At 39.2% G+C, this 20,225-nt stretch overlaps 1 protein-coding gene across 1 annotated transcript in view; it reads left to right on the top strand.

Annotated features, from left to right (window-relative positions):
* BARD1 (BRCA1 associated RING domain 1) overlaps positions 1-20,225 on the top strand; it is a 100,468-nt gene that overhangs the window by 9,969 nt on the left and 70,274 nt on the right. Inside the window, exons 2-3 of the mRNA XM_061384050.1 lie at positions 4,008-4,064; positions 9,028-9,176. Of these exons, the coding sequence (XP_061240034.1) occupies positions 4,008-4,064; positions 9,028-9,176 (206 nt within the window). The remainder of the gene's footprint in view (positions 1-4,007; positions 4,065-9,027; positions 9,177-20,225) is intronic.

Raw genomic sequence — 20,225 nt, 5'->3', positions numbered from 1 at the left:
CGGTTGACAAAATCTGTGGGACAAAGACTGTACTACTGTAATGAAACATTCTTTTGCCTCATTCCTATTACCTTTGAGTTCTGTACTCTAGGTACAGCCTCTTTCATCTCTTAATTCTTTTAACTTCCACATGATCAAATGTGTTTCTATTGCTAGTTCTAGATTTTTTTTTCTGTTTTGGACATTATTTGTTAATTCCCTAACTTCCTACTCTGAAAGATGACTTTTCTGGTTACAGTGATCAACTTTCTACTGTGGAAGATGACTGGATATTGTATTCAAAGTACAAAATAATTTTTAGTCATTCACTGTGAAGACCTAATGTCCATTGTCTCCCTTGAGATGACTTATGCTATTCTGAATTCTTTAAAAAAATATGTATGTATATATATCTAATATTTTATCTTAGTCTCTGGAAACTTTTGGTGTCTTATTTAGATAGATATCTTTACTATTTTGAAGTTTCAGTTTTGGAAGCATCTGAGATTATCTGAAAAATAAATTTCTGGCAGTAGAATAGTTGAGTTAAAGTTTGGCACATTTAAAATTTTGATAGGTATCGTCTGGTTGTAATAAGGATTCTTTTATTCCAGAGCATCTTCTCAGTAAAGCTCTAGACATTTGAGAAAGTCTCACTTTTGACAGAAATAAGTGTCACCCTCTGTATATCGAATCTATTGTTTGAGTTCTTCCATTAGAATTCTTTTGAACTACTCCCAGCTTTGGCTATAACACTCCTCTCCCTGCTCCTTGCCCTAACTCACACATGCATGTACTTTTCATTCACTCTCCCAGTGTCTTTTCTCATTTATTAATAGCAATAAAAAATATTTTCAAGGTCATTAATTAAAATAATTATTATAGTTGACCAGTTATTCATAGTACTAGATTCATTGCTAATTGCACAGTAGTATCTTGTTGCTAGGGTAAAGGGTAAGAACTGTAGATCAAGAAATTCAGAGTCATTTTAGGCAGGAAATTTAAGTTTATAAATAGAATCAAGTGATTGAGTCAAGTATTGGCAGAGAGAGCCAGAAGGCTGTGGGCTGCATCCTGAGGGTACACCTCCATTGAGAAATAGGAAAAGAAGCAGCTAAGGAAGTATTGAACTCAGCAAATTAAGAAAATTAAAACTCAGGGAAGGTTTCAGGAAAGAAGGTGAAGTTGATGTTATTTCACAGGAATGTTGGGAAGAATGAGGACCAAAACATGTTTTGGTGAGCAGTGTGAACAGTGATGGGAGTTAAAGCTAGGAAGAAAAGGCAGATTAGCTAAGGGGTCCCCGACCTCCAGGATCTAATGCCTGATGATCAGATATGCAGCTGATGTAATAATAATAGAAATAAAATGCACAATAAATGTAATGCTCTTGAATCATCCCCAAACCCCACCCACTCCCCGACTAGTGCATGGAAAAATTGCCCTCCACAAAACTAGTCCCTGGTGCTGTAAAGGGTTGGGGACTCCTGGATTTGCTGGTGAAAGTGAAAGTGGGAGTGAAATCACTCAGTCGTGTCCAACTCTTTGCGACCCCATGGACTGTAGCCTACTAGGCTTCTCCGTCCGTGGGATTCTCCAGGCAAGAATACTGGAGTGGGTTACCATTTCCTTCTCCAGGGGATCTTCCAGACCTAGGGATCAAACCGGGGTCTCCCACATTGGAGGCAGACGCTTTAACCTCTGAGCCACCAGGGAAGCCAGGGAAGGATTTGCTGGTGAGATTCTTTATTTAAGATCTTATACAAGAAAGGGAAGAGGTAGGGCAGAAGGTAGAGTGGAGGGTGGGGTCTAAAGGGTTTTTTTTTAATGTTGCAGGAGAGATTAACTTTGCATGTTTAGATGCAGCTAGAAGATGGCAATGGCACCCCACTCCAGTACTTCTGCCTAGAAAATCCCATGGATGGAGGAGCCTGGTAGGCTGCAGTCCATGGGGTCTCGAAGAGTCCGACACAACTGAGCAACTTCACTTTCACTTTTCACTTTCATGTATTGGAGAAGGAAATGGCAACCCACTCCAGTGTTCTTGCCTGGAGAATCCCAGGGACAGGGGAGCCTGGTGGGCTGCCATCTATGGGGTCGCACAGAGTCAGACACGACTGAAGCGACTTAGCAGCAGCAGCAGCAGCAGATGAAAGGTGGCTATAGTCATGTGAATAGACTCTTTTAGAAAGCAGAGAAGATATGGGATCCAAGGACAACTCTGAACCTGGAGGGTGGGGAAGTAGGAATAAATCTGGTGGCTTCAGTAAGCTTAATGGGATTTAGAGCTTGGGCATTGCTTTAATAGTCTATTCATTTGTTTACTCACAGAACATCTACATCATTTTGGTAGAGATACAACGGTGAGGAAACTACCTGATGAGTTTTAGAGACAAGTTTGTATATATTTCTGTCTTTTTATAGTGGTTATTCAGAGCCTGAGTGCCGGCATAGAAAGAGCTGACTGGGGGGCCTGTCTAGCATTGTAGATCGGCATTCTTGAGTGTCTGAGAGGTTAGTAGAATTAGGGTGATGATGCTGAAGCATGTAAAACTCTGTGGCCTGGGCTGGTAGGGAATCCAAGCAGCTAATACTGAATGGAAGTCTCTCCAGATGGAGAGCAATCTGAATGTGGAGGTTTGGTCAGGGTGAAAGAGAAGGGGGATATTATGATAAGAGGACTTTTGGTCACACCACTTTTGATATCTCAGAAGCAGAGCTTGTAATGAAGTAGAGTTTAACACACTTATTCGGAGATCAGAGGTTAGGTTTTGTAGCTCAAATAATGAACAGAAATTATAGGACTAGCATGAGCATTGCAGCAGAGATCTTCTGAATTGCCAGAAGTTGCTGGCACAAGTCATATTTTTATCACTATGTTCTATGTAGTGTGATAGAGGAATCAGATATTCTGAGTTTTTAAAAAGTGATGGGTTTTATAATGTCAGTGAGCACCATTTTTCAATATCTTGAGAATAACATTGTGGGTGTGCTCTGTTTTTAGCACTCTTGCTGAAAACTCAATTTCACTTTAATGTTCATATCTATTAAAATGTGCAGTGTGATGCATCTGATCTTTCAAGAAACGTAGAAAACTATTTTTATTGATATGTGAGATGTGTGCAGAGATAATTGGATAATAATGATGTAAATACCTAAAGGTCCTAGGGTTAGTGTAATAAACCAAAAAAAGTTCATTTTTAAAAAGCTTTACTTCTCCTGTTTTTTCTTGCCACATTACGCCCTCTGACTTTAATGACTTGATCTGTGTTTATTAGTTAAGTAGCTTTACCTTCTTAGGATTATCAAACTTAGCAGGTGTTTTTTGATGGACAATGCCGGGGATACTTAATTTTCTGCAGACTGCCAACCTGATGATTCCTATTCCCAGTTGCTTTAAAGAATAAAACAATTTCCTGTAAATAGAAAGAATAGCTGCAATTCTGAAAAGACATCTGTAAAAAATAGATGTCTACTTGACAACAACTGGAAAGCAATTTTTTTTTTTTTTAATGGGAAACCATAAATTTTTATGGTCAAGGGGACCAGATGCCCTATTTTTCTATGACAGTCTTGGTTTCCACCTGCTATTCTATCCAGTTATCACTACCCTTTACTCTCAGAAGTATTTTCATTTGGACAGTTCACTGTATAGTCATTCTATTTGTGAGTCTCATTTTGAGATTTATGGTCTACACTTTGAATCATGAATTGAAAGAAGTGGCCAGTGGTTGGTTTTACTTGAAAGAGATACTGAGCAAAGTTGCTTCTTTCTATGATTTCACAGCATATGCATTATAAAAAGTGTTACAGTTTGTCCTGAGTTTGGTAGTTGCTATTTGAATTCAGCAGATGTGTGATGATACAATATTTAATCAGGGAGTTACAGCCTTTCAAATGAATATGACCTTAATATCTTATGTTTTGAGAAACAAGTACAGTAGTGTTGGGTCTTGGACTTGTGAAATGTTGGGTAAAAAATGTTTAACAGTGACCTAAGTCTTGATTATTTTTCTTTCTTCAAACAGCACTAATATTCTGAGGGAGCCTGTGTGCTTAGGCGGATGTGAGCATATCTTCTGTAGGTAAGTAATGATGGCTTATGATAGATAGACACACACATTTAATATAAGTGTATTTTTTACTAAGGTAATAGTCACGTGACCATGTTGATACTGGTATTACTTTCTGTTGTATAATTCTCATGGACTGCAAAATGACTTACTGTACATTATCTCCTTTTGATCCTTTTATCTGTCTTAATTTACAAATCAGAAGCTAAAAGGTCAAAGAGGATAACTTATTGACAGGTACAAAGCTTAGAAAATAGCTTTACTAAGTTTGGGGAGAAAATTAATTACTATATAATTCAAATATGCCTCTCTTACTCTTCCAGTTAGTTTTGAATCTAGGCCTCTGCAAACTGTGAAACCTAAGTTCTTATCATTTACTGTATTAGTTTCTGAAGGCTGCCATAACAGGATGCCAAAAACCGGGTGACTTTGAGAACAACAGAAATTTATTGTCTCACAGTTATGGAGGCTAGAAGTCTGATAGCGAGGTGTTAGTGAGGTTGGTCCCTTCTGAGGGAGGTAAGGGAGTATCTGTATCATGCCTCTCGCCTACCTTCTGGTAGAAAATCTTTGGTTTCTGGCAATGATCCTTTTAGAGATACATCACTCTGCTGTTAGCCTGCAAGTTCGCACGGCAGTCTCCCTTGTGTGCCTTTTGTTGTTGTTGAGTCACCAAGTCGTGTCCGACTCGACAGTTTCATGGATTGCAGTAGGCTAGGCCTCCCTGTCCCTCACCTTTTCCCAGAGTTTGCCCAAGTTCATGCCCATTACATTGGTGATGCCATCCAGCCATCTCATCTTCTGTCGCCCTCTTCTCCTTCCACCTTCAATTTTTCCCAGCATCAGAGTCTTTTCCAATGAGTGGGCTGTCCACATCAGGTGGCCAGAGTAGCCTATTTGTGTCTAAATGTCCACTTTTTATAAGACTAAGAATACTGGTTATATTGGATTAGAGTGCTCACCCTAATGATCTCATCTACCCTAGATCATTTACGAAGACCTTGTTTCCAGATAAGATCACAGGTCCTGGGGTTTAAGACTTAAGCATCTTTATGTGAGGGGGACACAATTCAAGCCGTAACAGTTGCTATGAAATTATATCCACTAAAGCCCTGGCTGAGAGGTTAGAGATTTTCATCTCATCTTATTTCTTATTCAAGAGGAAATCAATTAAAGGAGTGAATGTCTTGGTTTAATTGTCTGTGAGACAGGCTTAATATAGCCTCCTTTGAATCAACCTTTTAATTATTTCAAGTTACGACTGTGATTATCTGGCATGAGCAAACTGTGATATGAAGTTTAAGCACATATGAAAGTAATTTACCGTGTGACTTGGGTGCGCTGGGGACTGTGGGAGGCGGCTATGGTTAGGGTCTGGATTTTGTTTCTATGTAGAAACATAGGTCTGCTCCATGGGGCACATCCAGCAGGAGGATGGAGTAGGAAAGAGTATCTCTTGCCTACCTGATAACTCCATTTGGATGATGAAGTGGGATTCCAGGCTTGGTATGTTGAGAGCAGATCTGTTGCTCGTTCTTGTCTTTACCCTGTTCCTGCCTCGGTAATCTTCATAGCAGTAAACAGTGCCATTGGAATAAATGGTACCAAAGTTGCTCAAAGCAGAAACCAGTAGGCACGCCTGGCTGCTATTTTTCTTGCTTATCCCATATCATAAAGTTCTCAGTTTCACCTGAAAATGTACCCTAAGTCTTTCATTTTCCCACTTTTCTATTTCCTGTTTATGCTTTTGTCCAAGCCACCATCAAATGATCTCTCCCTGGCCTATTGTAAAAACGCTCAGAACTGGTCCCCTTCTCCATTTTCTACATTCTTGTGATTGATCTTTTGAAAATCTGAATCACATTCATATCATTAAAATATGATAACCACTCTTAAAATCCTTCAGTGGTTTCCTTTTATAATCAGAATATTCTGCTGGGGTCCACAAGACTCTGCACAGGGCAGAGTCTCTGACTGCCTCTCGGACCACACTGTTCAGCCACCTTCTCCTTTTGGTTCGTTAAACATGTCAAAATCACTCCTGCCCCAGGACTTTTGCACTCACAGATTTTTCCATCTGAACTGCACTTCTGCCAGATTTTTGTGAGGCTAGATTTTCATCAGTTGTATTTCAGCTCAAGTATTACCTCCTCCAAAAGGCCTCCCATAATGCCTGTCTAAAATTTGTCTGCTCCCTGCCTCCACTCTGGAATAAGCAGATTTATTTCATTTCAGGATTGTACTCACTGTATATAATAGATCAGTTACACATCTAGAGCATAACAAACTTGAAATTGTATGTAGAGCATGTGTATATGTGTGTGTTCCATACCTTTAATTGGATTCTGAAGGGATCTGTATGTAAGACACCTGTTTGTCTGTGTTCCATACCTCTAATTGGATTCTGAAGGGATCTGTGATTTAAAACAACCAATGAAAGATTAAGAGAGGCATGAGAACTATCTTAAAAGAGAAAATGGTCATCTGTATGTGAACAGAAGAAAGAACTGATTCAGTGTAGTTTTGATTCATTTTCATTATATGTTGCCAAGAATTAGGGTAGCTGTTTGTGTTTCTTGAAGATATTAAAGCTGTTGACCAGTGCTGTAAATGCCATGTTTTGTTTTCATTTTGGGGCGCTGTGCTATGTGGAATCTCAGTTTCCTAACCAGGAATTGAACCTGGGCTGTGGCAGTGAATGCCTGGAATCCTAACCACTAGGCTACCAGGGAACTCTTGCCATGCAGATTTTTTAATTAATTAATTAATTTTAATTGGAGGCTAATTACAATATTGTGGTGGTTTTTGCCATGTATTGACATGAATCACCCATGGGTGTACATGTGTCCCCTGATCCTGAACCCCACTCCCTTCTCCCTCCCCACCCCATCCCTCTGGGTTGTCCCAAAGCACTGGCTTTGAGTGCCCTGCTTCATGCATCGCACTTGCACTGGTCAACTGTTTTACATATAGTAATATACATGTTTCAATGCTATTCTCAAGTCGTCCTACCCTCGCCTTCTCTGACCGCCATGAGGTTTTAAAAGATGGCTTTAATATGTCGCAGTGCAGCTGAAGCCTTGGAGTCAAGGGAAGGTTGGCAGAACACAGGTCTTTATCTTACTGACACGTTCTGGCAGCTTCAGAATATCATACTTTCATGCCAGTCCCTGATAAAAGTAGTTCATGAACTCTCAGATGTAAGTCTTCAAGATATGTGGCAGGAGGATCCAGACATTTTGGGCTCAAACCACTTTGCATTCTTGAAAATTGAGCCCCTCAAAGAGCTTTTGTTTATGGGTGTGTGTTTTTCCCATGTAAAACTGAGACATTTAAACAATACTAATTCATTTAAAAATAACGATAATAAAAACATTGCATAGTAATATTAAAGAACCCTTTTTAAGGGAAAATAACTTTGGCAAACCAAAGAAAAAATGGCAAGGTGGCACTGTTTTTACGGTTTTGCAAATTTTTTTGTTTTGCTGAGTAGCTGGTGCTAAGTCGCTTCAGTCATGTCCAACTCTGTGCGACCCCGTAGACGGCAGCCCACCAGGCTCCGCCGTCCCTGGGATTCTCCAGGCAAGAACACTGGAGTAGGTTGCCATTTCCTTCTCCAGTGCATGAAAGTGAAAAGTGAAAGTGAAGTTGCTCAGTCGTGTCCGACTCTTAGTGACCCCATGGACTGTAGCCCACCAGGCTCCTCCGTCCATGGGATTTTCCAGGCAAGAGTACCGGAGTGGGGTGCCATTTCCTTCTCCTTTGCTGAGTAGAAGACAGGTTAAATATTCTGAAGGGGGCTCCTGTGGGAGGAGTCCTCTGCCTGCAGACAACAGGGTCATAGGAAAAGGGGTGTGGTGTTTGGAGGAGATGTGGCTGTTACGGCTATTATTTCACCCCTTCCTGCTGCAGCCCATCTGGTGAAGCTAGAGAAGGTGTGGAAGGTTTTTTTTTTTTTTTTCAGCTGTGCTGTACAGCTTGCAGAATCTCAGTTCCCCAACCAGGGACTGAACCTGGGCCCTGGCAGTGAATGCCTGGAATCCTAACCACTCGGCCACCAGGGAACTCCCACCATGCAGAGTAGACAGTTCTTGTTTCGGGATTCACAGATAGGTTTCAGAGGGGAGTTGTGAACAAAAGTTTGTGCACATCTTCATCGGAGTCATAAATGGTGGTGGTGTGTTGTGTTGTGTTTAGTTGCTCAGTCTTTGCAACCCCATGGACTGTAGCCTGCCAGGCTTCTCCATCCATGGGGATTCTTCAGGCAAGAATACTGGGGTGGGTTGCCATGCCCTCCTCCAGGGCATCTTCCCAACCCAGGGATCAAACCTGGGTTTCCCGCATTATAGGCGGATTCTTTACTGTCTGAGCCACCAAGAAATTTAATAAAAGCCTTTCTAATTATGAGATTGTAACTCTTGGACAGATAATCTGAGGTCATTTAACTGAATCTACAGATTAAAAATACCTGAAAGAACCAAAATCTTTTCTCAAAAACTACTTTAAAAGCCTTTAGACTCTTGTACACAAATAAAAGAAAAAATACCTTTACCTTTGTCTTTGCAGTAATTTTGGGAATTTCTGTGAAGCACAGTGTTAGGTTTAGAATAGGCAAGGTTCATATGCATGGCTTGTATGCATTAGGGACTAAATTTTTTTTTTTTAAATCTCCCTCTGTATTCTCTTTAGAAGCTCTAGATTTATTTACAGGGAAAAGTTATGCAGACTCTTGTCTGACCAGGTATAGTCTCTTCGTAGTAAGTTACATAAGCGACTTTAGATGTGGATTGCATGATGTGTATGTTAGTGTGATATACTCTTTCAAAAACACTGTTTTAACTAATATTTCATGATGGACCAATGTTTATTAGAACAGCCTTTGCTTCATTTACTTCTGTTCATACTGTTTATTTTTTTGAATTTAGATCCTGCTGAATGTGTGTTGATATCTATATATTTTTTGATCCTTTTTAAGTAATTGTGTAAGTGACTGCATCGGAAGTGAATGTCCAGTGTGTTATACCCCAGCCTGGATACAAGATGTGAAGATAAACAGACAGCTGGACAGCATGATCCAGCTGTGTAGTAAGCTTCAGAATTTGCTGCACGACCCTGATCTTTCAGGTAAGAAGGAAGTATCACTGTCTCTCTTAAATAACTGAGGTTCATATTGATTTTATAAATGTATAAAATATGAATGACTTATTTCAGATTTGAAGGTTTATAGTGTTATGAATCAAGAGGTGATAGGTACCTCAGAGATAATTAAGTCTGACTTATTTTATGGATGAGAAGCCAGGGTCCAGAGAAGTTAAATGATTTTGCCTGAAGTCTCGCATATAGTTAGTACCAGGAGCAGGAGAAATAAAGCCTGTTTCTTTGGATTGTCAGTTCAGAGATTTTTCCTCACCTACACTACCCACTTTTTCAATTCAGTTCAGTCAGTTAGTTGTGTCCGAGTCTTTGCCACCCCATGGACTGTAGCACTCCAGGCCTCCCTGTCCATCGCCAACTCCTGGAGTTTACTCAGACTCTTGTCCATGGAGTCAGTGATGCCATCCAACCATCTCATCCTCTGTCATCGCCTTCTCTTTCTGCCCGCTTTTTACTGTTACAATAATTTCTATATAATATATATGGAGTAGTGATTTTTGTCCCTAGTAATAATGATTTTGTCTTAAAACTCACTTAAATATCATTTCACAAGACAGAATGCAACCTTCTGTGTATCACTTTCCTACAGATTTATTAGATGTGCACATTTTGAAAGAGCAAAACCTAATATTCATTTTCTTTTCTATTTAAACAGAGGTTAATGTTTTTCAAAATTGTTCTTAGACTCTGTGTATTAACTATGTATCTTCCCATTGTGTTTTCTGCTGAGAGCTAATCAGCTGTGGAAAGAAAGTAAAGCATTTTGAATCTTCATAATCAGATACTGGAATTGGATTTTTATTGACCAGATAATACCATGTTAGCTTGTGTTTATGGGAGAACCTTTTCTTGACTGGTAGGATGCCATGAATGATTGATTAAGCTCATACAAAATGGTAGAATTTCTATTTTTTAAAATTTATGATCTTATTTTCCAACATGATATGTTATTTTCAGCTACTAAAGGTGAAGTTGTTTGGGCAAAATAAAAAAATAAGACAACTACTTTGAGTCTTACTGACCAGGTCCATATTTTTGAGAAGACTTTGAACTATAGTTTACCAAAGAAAAGTTTTCTTTATCTAGTTTTCTGATTATTGTATTAGATTCTATTCTTTCATGATAAAATGTGCTATGGTGATAAAGTTTTGCTTATTTTCAGATATAATTTTATATGCACATATATTTAAAAGTACTTACCTTTAAAAAATAGCATAAACCTATTTAAAGGCACAATGAGGAAAAGTTTTATTAGTTCCTCTGTGTTCTTTTCCTTTTTTATCAGAGGCAGTGCTGATAATGTTTTACTTTATATTTAGAAAAGATGGGTGTATGATCTGCTCCCTCCCCATCCCTGTACCATTTATTAGGCAGGAATTCTTAATCAAGAGTCCACGCAACTTTAGCAGTGTTGAGGGTGGGGATTAGTGATTCTCTTAAGTGTGTGATATGAAAAATGTCATGTCTCTGTGAAAGTGGCTTGCATCAGGTTCTTAAAGACGTGTGGCCTTTTAGGAATGTTGGCCAGGCATTGAAATTTGGGTGCTGTTTTGTTTGTGGCTGTCATGATGTTCTGATTTGATTCTTCTTCAGCTGCTGTATAGTCAGATATTAGCTTGCTAGGACTGCTGTAAAAAAGTCCCACAGACTGGATGGGTTAAACAGTAGAAATTTACTGTCTCATAGTTCTGAAGGCTAGAAATCAAGGGGTGCGTTAGTTTGGTTACTTTGAGGTCTGCAACAAAAAGATGAGTGCCAGGCTTCTCTCTTTGATTTGTAGAAGGCGATCATGTTTTCTCCATATATGCATGTTTGTGTCAGATTTCCCTTTTTTGTTTGATCATGGTTCATATTGCATTAGGGCCCCATCTTCCTCATCTTAACTAATTATATATGCAATGACCTGGTTTCCAAATAAGGCCATGTTCTAAGGTAATGGGATTAGGACTTCAAACTGAATTTTGGGAGAGACACAGGTTAGCCTATAAAGAAGCGCTGTGATACCTCTGATGGTACTAATGAGGGAGCAGAATAACCTTCAGTGGGTCGCTTGTAGTCACTTCCGGCTCACTGAGGTCTGTGTGCCATGTGATGCCAAGAGGAATCGGGGCTCCTCAAGACATTTTACTATTAGTTAGTGATGTTTGAGTTATCAGTATGGTTTTCACATTTCATGGACCTTGGAATATTAAATGCCTTGATATTTCATCCTTAAAAAAGAGATGTAGGAAAATTGCCGAATAGAGAACAAGTTTTCGTGTGGAAGCTGAGGCCTTCTGGAATTCTGTTTTTCTCATATAAGAGCAGAAGTGGAGTGTGGGGAGTGAATTACAGTGATTCACTTTCAAAAGGCCATTTTGTGTTTATTTTCCTTATTATAATGAATGATGATTACGTTAGTCATTATCAGACTTCAGCTGTGCTGGCTTTAACATTTTACTTATTTTAAAATGAATTGAAATTTTACTGTTTACCTAACCTATAATCATAATTTTAGGATTTTTATTCTATAGATGAGGAAACTGAGGGCCTAGGTTATGCAGGATGGTCATATTGTCAGTATCTTGCCTGTTGTTTTATCATTTAGCACCATACTTTTGTTAGAAGTGTGGGTAGTTTGTTGACTTGTGTTAGGAAAAAATTGGCAGTGTTAAGACTAATTCATATCCTAGAGACTAAACTTAATTAAAACAATATTAAAACAAATTCTTACATTTTGGTTTCAATAATCCATTTTATAATGGTAACATCTCTTTTGCTATATTTAGAGAAGATGAAATGTATCTAGAATATAAATATATTGAAGTGTAAATTTCTATCTGGATGTGTTATTTCCATGGTACAAAGTATTTTCTACTTCTTGTAAGTTGCATCATTATCACCTTTTCCTCTCAAGGTTTAGCCACCCAAAACAGATTTAGTCTTGAAGGGAATTGAGGTGGTTTCTTTTGGTATATCCCTTTGTGTCTTTATAGTTTATTCCATATATTTTTTATCTAGTAAGTACGTCTAAAGCCAAAATATTATAAGGCAAACAAGATGACTATGTAAAGGGAGCTAACAGTTGGTGACAAATAATGGTTCATCCTCTTTGTAATGAGGAACTTGGAAAATAATATAAGATAAAGGTATTAGATTAAGTGATTCCTAAGTTCTAGCTCCAAAATCATATGGTTCTATTAAATGGTAATCTGTTGAATATGATTAAGTGGAATGGTTGGACATAGCCACATTTTCTCTATTTTTTTTAAACCTGTAATTCACAATTTATCTTCCGAATGAACCTTGTTACTTTCATTTACTATAAAATATATAATTACTGTAATTAAAATGGGTAATTAGGAAGACCTTGTCAAATCATGGACATGGTATATGGTATACTGGAGACAAAGAAGCCTAATTCATAGTAATACTTTCTAAAATGAGCTTTTAAATACTTGAACAGATTTTTCTTGGTTCAGTGTTCTGTAAAGAGAAGAGATTGTCATAAATTTTTCTGACAACCATTTATGGGTAATTTTACCTTATTCTTTAAAACATAATCTGCTTTCTACGAGTGGCATTAAACTTTAAAGTTTTATTTTCTCTTGTCCCCCATCTTATTAAATCAGACATTGCAGGTGCTGGTCAGGTTTTGTGAAGCATATGTTGGTGTTGGTGACATTAAAAAAAAAAAACAGCAACACTTTGATTATGCTTTCATGGGTCTCAATTTTCCTTTCTGTTAGGAAAGGTTTTGGGAGAGATGCTGGTCTTTCTGTAGCGAATTGCATAGTGTTTCATATATGCTATGACTTTTTTATAATAGATGAAGATGAGCATTTGAATAGCTGTGTCGCTGCTGTTTTGTTTTAAATAGAACTGAATACTTCTTAACTTACAAAATAATCATTCTTTAGTGAAGGCGTTAATGTTGCACAGATGGTAGCAAAGTACTTTCCTTTGATTTTTAATAAGGGACTAGTTTGTCAAAGAGATTTCTCAACTTCTGTTGTGAAACCTATAATAGAGAATAATTTGAAAGGCACACAATGTACATCATTATAATCCTTTGATGTAGATTAATGATAGCTAGATCACATTTGCTAATTGCTTCCCTTTTCTATAGTTTATTATTAAATTTTAAGAAAAACTCTTGGCTAAGCAGCTCCTTAGCAGCATGTACGTCTCCGTTCCTCGGGGTTTTGTGGAGTACTCAGAAATATTTAAATTCAGAGAATAGAATTCTTTTAAATGTCATTAAGAAATTTACTATGTAGAGGAAGAACCAATATTTTTCTTCATGAAATGAATATGATAATTTATGCTTAAAAGCATTCACCCATAAAATCTGTTGTAGCTGTTGAAAGTTTGATTTATGTTCCAGCAGTGGTGGTGTTTTGTCTTTTTACGCTCTTAGTTATGCTGGGTAACTTAGTCCTGCTGTGTAAAATCCAAAACTTAAAATCGTGTTTGCTGTAGTCATTCTTGCTTAGTTAGGACATGATGCATAATCAAAGTCATCCTGAGTAAATTTATTACTGGATGATTAGTGAGATTAGTAAGATTATTGTGTACACGTAAATTGCATGAATATATGCTGTCTTCATTTACTCCTTTATTTGTGTTCCTCATTTTAAAGTCTGTTGTTGATTATGTTGTTACTGAAGAAAATATGTGCTCCTCAGTTTGAAGTTCTGTTGTCTTTTTAGGTTTAGATTTTTTTTTAGTTAATTATGTTATTACTACCTGCAAGTCTTAATTTTCCTTTAAAATGCCTAATTCTACATTTTGTAAGTTTTATAACTGTTAAGGACTTCAGAATTCAATGTTTTTAATTGAAAATGTCATCAGCTGTGTTTAATATTAAATTAAAAAAATCAAGTATGAGTTTTTACAGACTAGCAAAGGATTAACCTTTAAGTCTTTGTAATTCTGAGTCTTTCTTAAAAAATTATCCTGATAACATTTCATTTTGACCTTTTCTCTCGTCTCCAGATTATGTTGGAAAGGACTTAGTTTTGAAATCTGTTTGTCACTGCAGAGAAAAGTGACATTTAGATGTTGAATTTAGATGTAAAGTCTGTGTGAATGGATCTTCATTTGGATTGCCTTTATTTCCAAGATCCTGTTTTAATTGCACTTTTCTGAGCATCAGTTCAGTTCGGATGGAAAAAGAGTGTGAGAGGGTCTGCTCTGACTCCGATACCCTCTTCTCCTTCCAGCTGGCTTATCGTTAACTGACTTTTGAGTTTGGGTAAACCCTGGGAGTTGGTGATGGACAGGGAGGCCTGGTGTGCTGTGATTCATGGAGTCACAAAGAGTCGTACACGACTGAGCGACTGAACTGAACTGAACTGAATGGGCTTAAGGGCAAAAACAAAGCAAGAGAGCTTGAAGAGGGACCACTGCCAGAATCAGAAAGTGAAATGCTGTACAGTTCACTCTCTATTTCTGGAGCCTCTGTTAATAGGCAAGATTGGTAGGTCTGAAAAAATAAAATACACATAAAGATTATAAGTTGTGTAAAGAAAAGCTCTCTTTCCCTTATGTGTCCTCAACTCACCCTACTGGGTTTCCCTCATAGCTCAGTCAGTAAAGAATCTGCCTGCAATGCAGGAGACCCAGGTTTGATTCCTGGGTTGGGAAGATCTCCTGGAGAAGGAAATGGCAATCCACTCCAGTGTTCTTGCCTGGAAAATCCCATGGACAGAGGAGCCTGGTGGGCTACAGGTCCCAAGAGTCGGACACGACTTAGCGACTAAAGCACCACCACCACTCACCCTACTATTACATACAGTAAGTACTGTTTCACTTCTGCCGCCAGATGTGCAGGTTTTCCACACATCAAGCAATGATGTGCCATCAGCTGGGTGTCAGTTTACCCAGTTCTTACACTGCCTGGAGAGAGTGTCAAATCTTACAGGTTAGGAGTCCCATAAGACCGCCCCCACGTCCTCCTAGGTGCCACTCTCAGGTCCAGTTTGTGCTTCTGACCCACTGCCTATAAATTGTAGGCTCCTGTCAACACCTCCAATTTAAATAATTTGCTAGAGTGTCTCACAGATCCAGGCATGCATTTTACTTACCAGATTCCTGGTTTGTTGTAATAGGATATACCACAAGAACAGCCAGACAGAAGGAGGTGCATAGGGCTAGGTGTGTTGAAGGGGCAAAGGGCTTCCATGTCCCTTCTGGGTGTCCAGCTTCCCCAGCACCTTCACACGTTCATCAGCCCAGAAACTCTCCAACTGTGTTTTGGAGTTTTTTTTTTAAATGGAGACTTCTTTGTATAGGGGTGTGTGTGTGTGTGTGTGTGTGTGTGTGTGTGTGTGTTGAGAGAGTCATTTCCTAGGCAGGTTGATAGGGAGTCTAGGGGTCCCCAAGGAGAGAGGGGTCTGGAATTTTCAAGGAGGAAGAAAGGACAAACTTTTTTCTTTCTCCACATTCCTTAGGATTATATAACAATAATGTATCCTGCCTAAGGACAGTCTTTGGATTCAACCTTCTGTTATCTTAAAATGTAAATTATGGGAGTAGACCTGGTCTTTACAAGGATGTATCTTGCCTGAGGACAGTGTTATCTTAAAATGTAAATTATGGCAGTAGGTCTGATGAGGTCTTTACAACCTCCAGACATTCTTTGCATCATATAACCTCAGTGTTAACACTAGCAAGCGGGTACTCTTTCTGCCCCCTTCTGATGCCTATGTCAGAAGCTTTCTCTATCTCCTTTATACTTTAATAAAACTTTATTACACAAAAGCTCCGAGCGATCAAGCCTCGTCTCTGGCCCCGGATTGAATTCTTCTCCTCCAGGGGCCAAGAATCCCGGTGTATTCGCGTGATTCAACTACAACCTTTCAGTGTTAGTCGCTCAGTCGTGTCTGACTTTGTGACACCATGGACTGTAGCCCACCAGGCTCCTCTGTCCCTGGGATTCTCTGCATAAGAATATTGGAGTGAGTTGTCATTTCCTTCTCCAGAGGATCTTCGAAAGACAGGAATTGAACCTGTGTGGATCACAATAAACTGTGGAAAATTCTGAAAGAGATGGGAATACCAGATCACCTGACCTGCCTCTTGAGAAACCTATATGCAGGTCAGGAAGCAACAGTTAGAACTGGACATGGAACAACAGACTGGTTCCAAATAGGAAAAGGAGTACGTCAAGGCTGTATATTGTCACCCTGCTTATTTAACTTCTATGCAGAGTACATCATGAGAAACGCTGGATTGGAAGAACCACAAGCTGGAATCAAGATTGCCGGGAGAAATATCAATAACCTCAGATATGCAGATGACACAACCCTTAGGGCAGAAAGTGAAGAGGAACTAAAAAGCTTCTTGATGAAAGTGAAAGTGGAGAGTGAAAAAGTTGGCTTAAAGCTCAATATTCAGAAAACTAAGATCATGGCATCTGGTCCCATCACTTTGTGGGAAATAGATGGGGAAACAGTGTCAGACTTTATTTTTGGGGCTCCAAAGTCACTGCAGTTGGTGACTGTAGCCATGAAATTAAAAGACACTTACTCCTTGGAAGGAAAGTTTTGACTAACTTAGACAGTATATTAAAAAGCAGAGACATTACTTTGCCAACAAAGGGCTGTCTAGTCAAGGCTATGGTTTTTCCAGTAGTCATATAAGGATGTGAAAGTTGGATGTGAGTGCCGAAGAATTGATGCTTTTGAACTGTGGTGTTGGAGAAGACTCTTGAGAGTCCAACCAGTCCAGCCTGGGTGTTCATTGGAAGGACTGATGCTGAGGCTGAAACTCCAATACTTTGGCCACCTCATGCGAAGAGTTGACTCATTGGAAAAGACTCTGATGCTGGGAGGGATTGGGGGCAGGAGGAGAAGGGGACGACAGAGGATGAGATGGCTGGAATGGGATTCATGGGGTCGCAAAGAGTCGGACACAACTGAGCGACTGAACTGAACTGAACTCCTGCATTGCAGGCAGATTCTTTATGGTCTTAGCTACCAGAGGAGCCTGATCAAAGTTTTGATTGATTAAATCATTGGCCTTCGGTGATGCTCAACCTCTGTCCCTCTCTTCCTGGAGGTCAGGGGGTAGGATTGAAAGTTCTAACCCTTTAATCCAAGTTGGTTCCCTTGGCAACCAGCCTCCAACATTAGGGACTTTCTGATATCTTATTAACATAAACTCAGGTGTGGTTGAACCAGGGCTTGTTATGAATAATAAAAGACACCCATTTTATCTTTTTTACTGGAGCTGTTTAGGTAACTAGGAACACAATTAAATGTAACAAAAGATGCTCCTGTGGTTCATATAGGAAATTTCAAGGGTTTTAGGAACTCTGTGTCTGGTACAGTGGGCTTCCCTGGTGGCTCAGTAATAATTTGCCTGCCAATGCAGGAGACACAGGTTCAATCTGTGGGTTGGGAAGATCCCCTGGAGAAAGAAATGGCAACCCCCTCCAGTATTCTTGCCTGGGAAATCCCATGCACAGAGGAGCCTGGTGGGCTGTAGTGCATGATGTCGCAAAAGAGCTGGATACAATTTAGTGACTACACAGCAACAACAAGGTGGACAAAGGCCAAATGTATATTTCTTATAAGTCACAGTATTACATATTGTATGTATTTAGTGAAAAGTGTTAGTTTTTACTTAGTGAAAACTTAGGAATTCAAATGCCAGCTCAGTCACTAATTAGGTATATAACTTGTATTATACAAGTTTTATTTTCTTTTTGTTTAATTTACATAAGAAATATAAGAGAACATTCTCTTAGCAACTTTGTAAGCAGTATGAAAGTGTGTAGAGTAAAATGTGAAAGTCCCCCTCTACCCTTTCAATTCAGTTCAGTTCAATTCAGTCGCTCAGTCGTGTCCAACTCTTTGCGACCCCATGAATCGCAGCACGCCAGGCCTCGCTGTCCATCACCAACTCCTGGAGTTCACTCAGACTCATGTCCATCGAGTCAGTGATGCCATCCAGCCATCTCATCCTCTGTCATCCCCTTCTCCTCCTGCCCCCAATCCCTTCCAGCATCAGAGTCTCTTCCAGTGAGTCAACTCTTCGCATGAGGTGGCCAAAGTATTGGAGTTTCAGCTTTAGCATCATTCCTTCCAAAGAACACCCAGGACTGATATCCTTTAGAATGGACTGGTTGGATCTCTTGCAGTCCAAGGGACTCTCAAGAGTCTTCTCCAACACCACAGTTCAAAAGCATCAATTCTTCGGCGCTCAGCCTTCTTCACAGTCCAACTCTCACATCCATACATGACCACAGGAAAAACCATAGCCTTGACTAGACGGACCTTTGTTGGCAAAGTAATGTCTCTACTTTTGAATATGTTATCTAGGTTGGTCATAACTTTCCTTGCAAGGAGTAAGCGTCTTTTAATTTCATGGCTGCAATCACCATCTGCAGTGATTTTGGAGCCCAAAAAAATAAAGTCTGACACTGTTTCCACTGTTTCCGCATCTATTTCCCATGAAGTGATGGGACCAGATGCCATGATCTTCATTTTCTGAATGTTGAGCTTTAAGCTAACTTTTTCACTCTCCTCTTTCACTTTCATCAAAAGGCTTTTTAGTTCCTCTTCACTTTCTGCCATAAGGGTGGTGTCATCTGCATATCTGAGGTTATTGATATTTCTCCCAGCAATCTTGATTCCAGCTTGTGGTTCTTCCAATCCAGCATTTCTCATGATGTACTCTGCATAGAAGTTAAATAAGCAGGGTGACAATATACAGCCTTGACATACTCCTCTACCCTTTATTCCCAACCTAAAAACACAAAATCTTTTTCAGACGTACTGTTTTTAGTTAACTTTACTAATCTTTCTTTTATGAATTTATGAAAATATTTGAATATAAACACAATAGAATTTTTAAAATGTAAGTAGGATTGTACTACACTTAAAGTGTCTTGAGGATCTTTGCATGTTAGTTGATGTGTATAGCAGCTCCATAAGATTTTGTAATATAAATCCTCCACAGTTAACTGATTTCCAGTTGATAAACACTGACTTTTTTCCTCATTTGGGCTATTAAAAATATTGCTGCAGTTAACACTCACACATTCAGATTTCTAGGCACATGTATGAATATTTTGTATATTTTGTAAGATAGGTTACTAGAGGTAAAATTGCCTTGTGAAAGAGTACATGCATTAAAAAATTTGCAAATATTTTATCACATTGCCATTGAAATTCCTCAGTGCACCTTTGCATCTGTGATGATACTTGGCAAAGGGCCCATCATGGATTCCTACACATACAGGTGGTTGCCATACAGGAAAGGAACTCAGAGCTTTGGAGAATTGACTGTATATAACACTAGTACTCTTACCTGGAGAATCCCAGGGACAGAGGAGCCTGGTGGGCTAGAGTCCATAGGGCTGCACAAAGTCAGACATGACTGAAGCGCCTTAGCATGCACAGAGAAAGCAGAAATGGGCCTGCTTTTTTCCCTGGGGAAACACTGCTGCTCCCTCAGGGTTGCTTGCTGCACACACAGTCCTGAGAAATGGCCTGGGTAAAAAGCATCCAGGGCCTGGCCTTCTTGGGACACCCCACAGGAGCATGTTGGTGTGCTTGGGAGCCTGAGCAGATTGTCCCTGCCAGCATCAGTGTTTTTACTCTAGGTGCATCCAGTGCTATAAGCCAGAAACATATGCATTGTTTTTGTCACCTTCTTCTTTCTTCATTTCATCCCCAAATCCTGTAAATCTTATCTCCTAAATATTTTTCAAATGATTCTACTTCTTTCTCTACTATCACCTCACTAGGCTGTTATCTTCTACTTATATTACTACTTTGCCTCTTAGCGATTAGTCTTGCATCCGCTCTTGCCCTCTTCCAACCTATTCTCCCACACTCCAGCCAAGTCATGCCACCTGATTGATATAAAACATTTTCGTGGTTTTCTTTGGCTATTAGCATAGTTGAAGTCTTTAACATTGCCAACAAGAATTTGCATTGTCTGGTAGTTTACATATGTTCATTTTTAGTATATAGAAATACAGTTGCAATTGAATTTGGTATATTGATTTTGTATTTTATGACCTTG

This window comes from Bos javanicus, chromosome 2 (genome assembly GCF_032452875.1).
Source record: "Bos javanicus breed banteng chromosome 2, ARS-OSU_banteng_1.0, whole genome shotgun sequence".
Classification (NCBI taxonomy): domain Eukaryota; kingdom Metazoa; phylum Chordata; class Mammalia; order Artiodactyla; family Bovidae; genus Bos; species Bos javanicus.
The sequence above is the reverse complement of the archived record's forward strand: the minus strand, read 5'-3'. Positions and strand labels throughout refer to the sequence as shown.